The sequence below is a fragment of the Artemia sp. Qi Xiang Cuo genome, chromosome 3, assembly GCF_049724085.1.
Source record: "Artemia sp. Qi Xiang Cuo chromosome 3, ASM4972408v1, whole genome shotgun sequence".
Classification (NCBI taxonomy): Eukaryota; Metazoa; Arthropoda; class Branchiopoda; order Anostraca; family Artemiidae; genus Artemia; species Artemia sp. Qi Xiang Cuo.
Genome location: NC_142796.1, coordinates 84,334,571 through 84,344,568, shown reverse-complemented (window position 1 = coordinate 84,344,568; position 9,998 = coordinate 84,334,571). Strand labels below are relative to the sequence as shown.

The following is a 9,998-nucleotide window of genomic DNA, read 5'->3' as shown; positions in this document are numbered from 1 at the left end:
ATTCAATCATGCTATCAACCTGCGAGATGGGTCATTCATGATGTGTTGCCTCCTGTGCATGAAACCCTATTTTAGATGATGAATCAAATACTCAGACTTGTGTGATGACAACTTGTCAATGCTTTACCGGATACTGACAACTTCCCAATTTAAGTGTACATCTTATACTTTTCATTAGCGCAGATCTATATATACTATTATTCACTTAGGTGTACATATTATCAACTTGAAGAAGACATGGGAGAAGCTCGTCTTGGCTGCAAGAGCTATTGTTGCAATTGAGAACCCCTCTGAAGTCTTTGCTATTTCAACTCGTCAGCAGGGACAAAGAGCTGTTTTGAAATATTCCAAGTACACTGGAGCTACTCCGATCGCTGGGCGTTTCACTCCTGGTGCATTCACTAATCAAATTCAGGCTGCTTTTCGCGAGCCTCGCCTCCTTGTAGTTGCAGACCCTTTGGCAGATCACCAGTCAATTGTTGAAGCTTCGTATGTTAACATCCCTGTAATTGCTTTCTGTGACGTTGACTCTCCCCTGAGATACGTTGATATTGCTATTCCATGCAACACTAAGGTAAGAGTTAATTTTGTCTATTAGTCCAAGCAATGTTCTTATTTGAAAATAATTATCCGTCATTGGGCAAGAGTATGGGAATAATTCACAACCTATTTGGTCGGCTTTCTCTTTCAAAAGTGCTTTGAGACTTGTCGATTGCAGAAAGTCTCCCACTGTTGGGTGAGTGCAAATGTCCCGTCCTGTTTTAGTAGCTTTTTGGCCTTGATAAAATCCGAAGAAGAGTAGTGTGTCGAAAATGTTAAATTCTTACCTTCTGAATATTCTATTTCTAGTAATTGCTAGTCAAAGAAAAAAGTGTGTTTAATATTTATGTAATAATTAAGTTTTTAAATAATCTTTAGAATAATGAATGAAAAATCAAATAATGAAATCGACTCTATAATTTATATTTCTTTTGTGTCAATTTAAATCATATTTAGGTAATTCGGAGAGGATTCTGTTACGTAACTAGGGACAAGGTAGATGCACTTCTTGGTGCCTTTTTTATGCTCTTTCAAAATATACTTGTCAGTTTACTCGCTATTTAAATTTAACCCCCCTCCCCCCCCCCTTAAATGGATCCTAAAGTGACATATTTCTGAGAATTCTACCGAAATTACTTATACAGTGTTTTCACGAGCAAAGAATTGAGCAAACCCCTTTTAGCGACGATTACGGGGGCGTGACACAATATGGTAGAAGAAATTTATTGTTAGAACTATCTGGGAGCATAAGGGTAATACATTCTTCGAAGAAGAAGAAGAAGGGTAATACATTCTTCGAAGAAGAAGAAGAAGGGTAATACATTGTAAGGAAAAACGACTATTATATTAAAAAGGAGTATGAAAAGGGATTTAATGGTACTGCCTTTTTGTCACTACTCTCGTCAAGTAGTGACAGGAATTGGGTGTCACTTGGTCCTATTTGAAGGTTCGTTAATTGAATTTGCGAGTTGAACGATTGTTGTTTTTGGAAGGAAAGCCGAAGCCCGGGGTGTTATTCACTGTTGAGAAAAGTTTGGAAGAATAAGTCTGCGAATCAAGATTAGGATATTGGAAGCTACAGTGTTGGCGGCAGTCAAGTATAGTTCTGAAGCGTGGGCGCTAAAAAAAAAACGGAGGAGGGTTGGCTAGATGTTATCCAGAAAAATTGTCTGGATAGTTTTGTGTACCCTTACTGACCGTATCTCAAACAGTAATGTGTGCGAAAAAAGCGGTTCAACGCTGCTTACTAGGCTGTAATGAGAAAAAGGATGAGAATGCTAGGACATGTTTTGTGGATGAAGGATGAGACATTGTCCTTGTCGGCCAAACAGAAAGCAGGTTGTCCCTGAATGGGGTGGTAAGATGTTGTAAGAAAAGATTTGAGGGAAATGCGAACTTCTTGAGGGGGTGTAACAAGGAGGCCTTGAATGGATTGGAATAGAGGAGGGGCGTGCGTAGCTGCGTTGGTCTCTTACTGCTTGGTGGTGCAGTGAGTTGTAGTAGTATAAAGAAGGCATCGCTAGCTTGCACCCATGTAATTAATGGAATTGTCTCCAAATTTGTTATTTTTTATCTGTTATATAATAATAATAAACTAAAGTAATATTTAAATAATTGCATTGATAATCATAGTCAGTAATATTGTTTAGTATCCTTTTCAATTAGAAATAAAGAAAAATAATTTTGAGTGCCCTTAGACGAAGACATAAATTCTAGTTTAATTTTTCTGAGAGTGTAGGATTTTGTCCCTCTTTGTTTAAGCAGATTTTAAGATAACGAAAGAAAATATCTGTGGATCGTCTGTAGGATAATAAATATTTCTTCGCGCCCCCTCCCCCTTTTTTCCTCTTTTTATAGAGCAGTGTGATTGGCTCGTATTTTTTGAGTTCAAATACAATTTTTCATTATTCAGGATTTTAAGCTGTTATGAACTGTGTTATTATGATACCACAGTCTCCGCCCGCCCCGCCCAGGCTAGATTATGCCTTGCCCGGGAAGGACCGGTGACGAGATTCAATCCCTACTTTTGCAAAGAACAATTCTTTGTATCCAATCGAAAACTTTTTTTTGAAATATCAAAAGTTGTGGTAATTAAAAAAATTAGGGAATATTTGTGTTTAAATGTATAAGCTACAGTCAGCTCTATTATTCTTCTTCGTAATATTAAACAACATTTTTTTTTTTTTTTTTTTTTTTTTTTTTTTTTTTTTTACAAAAACGTTTTCTTTCTTTTCTCTTTTCATTATCCATTTTCGTGTACTTTGTTTCTTGTGTTTTGTTTTCAGAAAATTTTGTTTTGTGGTGTATTCTTAAATCTACCTAATCAAACTTGTTGACTTTTTTTTTTAGTTACAGCATACTATTTAAAAAATACCATGTAATAATTACAAAACACCTGACAGTATGAGCTAGGGAATTTTTCATGGGGAGCCAGTACTACCAGGAGCTTTGTGTTTTACCGAGATTTTAATCTGAGTATTTCATTATTTCAAAGATTTTACGTTCTCTTTGTTCTTGGAGGGAGGGGAGGTCGGGCAACCTCCTGCTGGTCTCGATGCCTAACGGGTATTTTCTAAGAACATTTTGTTTGTAACTTCAATTTTGTTTTAATCCAGTTTTTAAAAGGTATTTGTCTGTGTTGTGGGCTCCATGATTGCTTGAACTAATGTTCAGTTTCGTTTTGGGAAACTTCAGAGGTTTTATAAGTTAACTTATAATGATTTTCTATAACTTTGGGATGAATGCCGAGGATAGGGCTTAGAATCGATGAAACATTGTATATGTCTCGAAGGCATCGAATTTATTTTTGTATATATATATATATATATATATATATATATATATATATAAACACTTATTACAGGCTCATGTTTGCGTATTGGCGGTCCAATAATCCAGTAACTTTGATATGATACTGATTTCCCTCCATTCGGTTTTTGTAAAATAAATATTGGGGTATAGTCTCATTCATAAATGCTTTCTCAAATGAAATAAACGAAAAATATGTCCCCGAGATTAAAGAAAACATTTCCTCCAATCCTAATTTTTTTCGAATTGACTCAGTTGGGATAATTCTAACTGAATTCTAAGACCTGCAAGTTGCAAAAACGTGTTGTAAGTTAAGATATGAATTAATTGTTGTTGTTTTTTCAATCGACCTTTTGTAGCTTTGATTTTTTATATATTTTTTTCAAACGCAAGTTCTGTATCGCACAATTGTTATTACCAGTCATTGTTTTTTATGATGACAGTACTAGTGCTGGATTACCTGACAGCCAACCTCTAAGAAGACCTGATTTACTGCCAACTCTATTTTAATATAAAAATAAGATAAATATATTTAATGCCCTTAACTTATTTACAGGCTCCACATTCACTTGGATTGATGTTTTGGTTTTTGACCCGTGAGGTCCTGCGTCTTCGTGCCATGATCAGCCGTGACACGCCTTGGGAAATCATGCCAGACATGTTCTTCTACAGAGCACCAGAAGACGTAAGTGAACGTTATTTGTATTCAGTTAAAAGCACACACAGGTTTAATCAGAATGCAAATATCTCCTTCAAGCCGTCCTGGCTAAGTGGACGTGCGCTGGTGGAGAATTATTTGTCCAAGGGGCACGGGTTCGATCCCTGACGTGGCCAGTTATTTGGTTTGGGACGCGGGGCAGTGGTGTGACTCTGTAAGCTTAGCCAGAGTCGACGCAGCTCTAAATGTGTACCTAGAGAAACCTGGGGAAGGTAAGCAGGAAGGGTGTGCGAAAGCGCAGGATGGCTGGCCCCCAGCCCCCATTGCAATTCCTGGCTGAAGGGCCACGAAACGGAGATCAGCACCACCGGTTTGGACCTTAAGGGTTTAGTGCTGTTATACTTACTTACATATCTCCTTTCATTCTCGAGATATTTCCAGTTTTGTAGTCCACTCAAAAACGCGTTATAACCGAATTTTGACCGTTTTTGTAGACCAGAAAGTACACAACTCTTCCACGGCCACGCAGATTGTTACCAGTCAAACAGTTTTTTGCTTCTTTTGAATATTTTGGAAAATGTCTTCACGCCTTTCGTATTTTCACAGCCGATTTACTTTTAAGCTAAATTTGTTTATAATATTCGAGTTTTGGGCCGTCATCTGAATGAAATTTTTTTGCTTGTTCTTTTTCCTCATTTGTGACTTGAATGTATATTGGCGTCAATAAAGGGGGGGGGGTCATTAGTTCCCAAGATATTTTTAAAATTTTCTTGTAAAATATTAAAATATTGGTGAGTAAATTTTATATTGTCTTGGTTCATATAGAAGATGGACAGGACAGGGGTAGTTGGACCACTAGACGTTGTCCATTTTCAAATTGTTTGCGAAAAATTAATTATTTTTTCTTGTCCAAGTGGCGTTCAGCAGAGTATATTAATTGCACTTATTTCTTAAGTAATTGTAATTAATTACAATAAGCAATATTGAAAGCCAAGGGTGTGTCCAGGATTTTTGTTCGGGGGGGGGGGGGTTAAAAACTAAAATGTATCAGAAAGTTCGTTTATATGTATTTTTGTTCCTTTTTACGAGCTGAACCAAGATCTTGGGGGAGGGGGGGGTTAAATCATGTACCACCTCCATCCCCACCATGGATACGGCCTTGTTAAAAGCAGGGTTGACAAGTCAAAATAGTATGGAATAGCAGATTTTTAATGATGATACATTATTTCTTGATTTCCTGAGAGTTTACCTCTAAGAAGACCTGACTAACGTGTTACTCAATAATATTGATACCCGTTTTATTTAGTTTAGCTAATGCATTTGAAATTATTTAGGTTGATAAGGAAGAGCAAGCTAAGCAAGAAGCTTTGGCTGCTATGCCTGTTCGACCCATTGAAGCTGATTATTCTGCACCAATTGCAGAGGACTGGAGCGCGGAGGTCGCACCAACAAGCTGGGCTGATGAGGCAACTGACTTTGCTCAAGCTGCACCTGTCGCACCAGCTGCACCAGAGCAATGGTCTGCTGAGGTTAGTCCATAGATTAATTATTTAAAAATATTAATGTTTATATAAATATGTTAATGCTTCATTACTTGTACAATGACGGGGATATTGATATCTTCAACTAAGACGCATTCTATGCGCTTTAGTTCTATATACATGGATCTTGCGATATCACGTGATATAGGGTGTGTTCCTGGAACCAATTCCCTTCGGCGATAATTATTATTTGTTATTGCATTCAGCCTAAAATGGTCGATAGTAACAAAATCTGTCTGTTAAAGACTTATAGTACATGAAAGTGGCTAACATTGTAGTCGGTCCTGGCCTCAATAGTCAGTAGTGAATGCTGTATTTTTTCATTCTTAGATTTCGCATATGTGAAGATAATTTGAAATGTATGTGGACAGTATAGAATAATTTATGGACCTTATCACCCTCCCCTACGACCCCCCCCCCCCCCTCGAGCAGCGATTTTGTGATGCTTGTATTTATTAAGTGTTATCTCTTGTATCATATTCTGGGGAAGTCCGGGTTAGTCGGGCAAGAGATGCTTGAACGCACTGATAAATTGTCATTTTGTTTTCTGTAAGTATGATATAAAAATATTAAGCAGCAAGTTTAAGCAACTTGCAGAATTTGCTAATACATGCGTTTTAATTGGATGTTACTTTGAAGAATTGACGTCCAGTAAAACGTGGTCTTTCGAAGAAAAAGAAGTTGTGGTCTTTTTCTTCTTCGTAAGGCCAAGTTTTACTGGGCGTCTGACCTATGAAGGGGTGAACTTAGCAAGAGAACTTGTTTACTTTGGAGTATACAGATTCAAAGATCTTCTTCGTTTGACGAATTTAATCCTTCGTTTTTTTGTTGCCTCTTGGAGAATCCGAGGTGAATCTGGCTTTTGGATTCTCCCTGAGCTGGCAAAACAAGAGGTGAATCCGGAATCCAGTGGCTCCATCATTATAGACACAAAGCTCCGGTTTTTTTTTTTTTTTGCTTGTTTGTTCGTTTGTTCATATGTTTATCTATGTTGGGTCTAAATGTGCCCTATTTTCACGCTGGTTAGACCTGGAACTCAAAATGGAATTTGAAACCAAACTGGTTCGGCTCCATCATTATAGACATAAAAATGATTCTTTCATGTTTATATCAGTAATGATGGAGCTGAATAATTCAGTTCAGATCACAGAGTGAAGGAAAAGGGCTGAATATTTTCGACTGAATAGCCCTGCCTGCTGAAATAGAAGGAGTAAGGAGGTAAATGTTTTCAAAAAGATTTTTGAGGTTTTCCACATAAAAGTATTTAGATATCTGGAACCCCAAAATAAAGCAATTGTACTTTCTGATTGGCTTTCTTCCTCAAGGAAAGATTTTGTTCTTCTCAAAAACAAACTAGGTGGTGTAAGCCTAGGACATAAGCTCCGCATAGGGTAGCATGTTAAGAAAAGAATTCTTACTTCATAATATGCAGAATAATTATACTTAATGCATATTGCATGTGGATAGCCTTAATCTTAACTTCTTTCATTGTTGTACATTTCTTCTTAAGTTTTTTCAAAAAAAAGTATGCATTTAATAAGCATTTTTTAGGTTTTTAAATTTGGGCTGAAACAAATCGGATCTACAAAATCGCTTTATAGATGCCGTTATATACAAAATGCAGTGGCAATAATATACATTTCCTACATTCAGTAATCGTTTCTGGGGTAAATTCCATTTTGAGTCTTTAATGGGGCCTCAAAAGGTAAAACAGTCCATGGTGTAAATGTATGACCATTTCACTACATAAGGATGTTACCTTATGTAGGATGTCACTTAGATGTTACCTCGAGTGTCGTTTCTTTAACTTGGAGGGTATTTGGAGATGAGACTGGGAGCCCAATGTATCCGCCACTATCTCTACAATAAACACATTGGCCGTGTGGGATCGTAACACATTCCCTACAAAGAAGACGTTTTGAATAATTAAGTTTGAAAGCTACAGGATTGCATGGAAGATTGTAGCAACTGCTGTTTTTGAAAAAGGACAAAATGAGAAAGCAGACGTCTAGTGTTTAACTTTGTGTGGTGAACTTAGCGAGAGAACTTGTTTACTCTGGATTATCGAATCTGTATACTCCAAAGTAAACAAGTTCGCTCGCTTGTTTACGTTGGATTATACAAATTCGAAGATCTTCTTCGCTTGACGAATTTAATGCTTCGTGTTTTGCCGGCTCTTGGAGAATCCGAGGTGTATCTGGCTCTTGGATTCTCCAAGTGCTGGCAAAGGACGAGGTTTTTTTATGTATATCATTAGGAAGCGTAAATTTTGCTTGTTTTGGTCAAGGGAACAGAATTTTCTTTTTAAAATTCAGGAAAAGGTCCCTAAAAACACTAGTATACCTGCTAGGAAAATGCCAAAAGTCACCTGAAAAGAAATGTCATTTGATTAATTTGACAGGTCTTCGAATTTTCTGTGGTGCAACCCGCTTTGATTGAAAATGTTGCTGACACAATTCCATTGTCTTTTCAATTAAATTTCATTATCAAATCACAAATTCCCAATAGGTTTCAGTAATAAGTTTTGTTTTTTCCCGTAAGAACATTATTGGACAAGTGCAGAACTGATTACGGAGCACAAAATTGCAGCTAGTCCTTAATTAAAGCCTTCCTGGAATGGAACACAGTTTTCCTGTTATTTTGGGCTACTTACTTCTTGGGATGGTTGTTGTTTTAAGAATTTCAGAAACCATAGCCTGTTGCAGTAGTTTTTAAGCATACGTGTCATCCATATAAAAACAAGTTGATTGAAGCAGGCGTTTAGGTAGGATTATTTGAAGAGGGGGGGGGGGGGTATAATAAATGAAAAATTTTTGCTAATTTGAACAAGGATTATTAAGAAGTTTTTTTTTGGGGGGGGGGATTAATTTTCCTTTTCTTGTGCACACTCCTGATTTGGTGTATTTTTCTATTGTTTTTTTTGTGAAGATATCTTCTTCTCGTTATGTTTTTGTTGTTTTTTCTAGTTTTTGTTCTGATCTCATCATTGTTGTATGTGTTGAAATATGTAGAATTATTACCATGTGTGCGCATGTCTGCCCCTATGGGAGGGAAAATGGTGAGAATCTGTAAAAGTACAGTTTTTCGATAGAGTCCTCATTTAGAGGAATTCCTCTTTATGACCCTTGTTTACAGCTATGGTGGTTACTATTTAGAAGTTTCGACGTGATATTGCCACAATCGAATATTTTTTTTCGTGCTAATTTGATAAAATATTAGAAGTTAAATTTGGTCTTATACGAATTTTATTTTTAGCCCGTCACAGATGACTGGACAGCCCCAGCCACAACCCCTGGAACTTGGGGAGGTCAGCCTGAAGGAGGATGGTAAAGCCTCATTGCTGTTGTTGCATTTGTTACTGACTTTGTCTAATAAAAGTGTGACACTAAATCATTATATGTTTAACCAGTAGAGCAGGTTCTGTGTTGATTTTTGCAACCTTTTAAATGATCAAATGTTGGCTCTTTGTGTATCAAACAGTTCGTGGTAATGAACTGTAAGTAAGGAGCCACCCGGCTCAATTGCAACCGAAAGTCTAAAAAGGAATTTTTATACCAATAGATACATCAAAAGAATCAGATTTTTATGCTGATTCAAATATAAGAATTTCATCAAGTTTAGTCTTACCCCTCAAAAGTTACGTGCCTGAGAAAATTTGCCTTCTTTTCGAAAAAAGGGGGACACACCCCCTAAAAGTCATAGAACCCCAATGAAAATCACGCCATCAGATTCAGCGTATCACAGAACTTTACTGTAGAGGTTTCAAGCTTCTATCTGTAAAAATATGGAATTTTGTATTTTTTTTGCCAGAAGAAAGATCACGGGTGCGTGTTTATTTGTATGTATGATTGGTTGTTTGTTTGTTTGTTGTTTTTTTTTTCAGTTGTGATCGTATCGACCCAGTGGTCCTAAAGTATTGCGGGGGGCTCATTCGAACGGAAATTAAAAGTTCTAGTGCCCTTTTTAATTGACCAAAGAAATGTCGGGTGACTAGGCCGCCTCCCATGCTCATTTTTTTCCAACGTCATCCGATCAAAATTTTGAGATAGCCATCTTGTTCAGCATGGTCGAAAAATATAATAACTATGTCTTTGAGGATGACTAAATCCCCCACAGTCCGGGGGGGAAGGGTTGCAAGTTTCATCTTAAATCTTCCTCCAAAAGTATCCCAAGTATTTTGACTGTTTGTTTTTTTTGTCGGCAGTAGGGAATAACGGGAAGAGTGGCTGTCAACCTTCAGAAAGGAAAATAGTCATAAAAGAGCTCTCGGTCTCGCTGACCGTTGGTTTACCTGTCCTAATTCAGCTTTTAAATCATAAAAAATTCTCGTCAGGTCAGACTGCTTGATATACAGAAGGCTTAGTCGCAGTGCTAAAGCAGTTGTCATTAGCAAATTTAAAACGCACATTAATTGTTGTTAAAATACCGTTAAAAATAATAAGAAAAAAATG

At 37.0% G+C, this 9,998-nt stretch overlaps 1 protein-coding gene across 1 annotated transcript in view; it reads left to right on the top strand.

Annotated features, from left to right (window-relative positions):
• The window catches only part of LOC148954659 (small ribosomal subunit protein uS2-like), a 51,563-nt gene extending 42,626 nt beyond the window's left edge, over positions 1 to 8,937 (top strand). The window contains exons 3-6 of the mRNA XM_089086453.1: positions 210 to 574; positions 3,905 to 4,033; positions 5,341 to 5,535; positions 8,803 to 8,937. Of these exons, the coding sequence (XP_088942579.1) occupies positions 210 to 574; positions 3,905 to 4,033; positions 5,341 to 5,535; positions 8,803 to 8,877 (764 nt within the window). The 3' untranslated portion in view covers positions 8,878 to 8,937. The remainder of the gene's footprint in view (positions 1 to 209; positions 575 to 3,904; positions 4,034 to 5,340; positions 5,536 to 8,802) is intronic.
• The last annotated feature ends 1,061 nt before the right edge of the window (positions 8,938 to 9,998 follow it).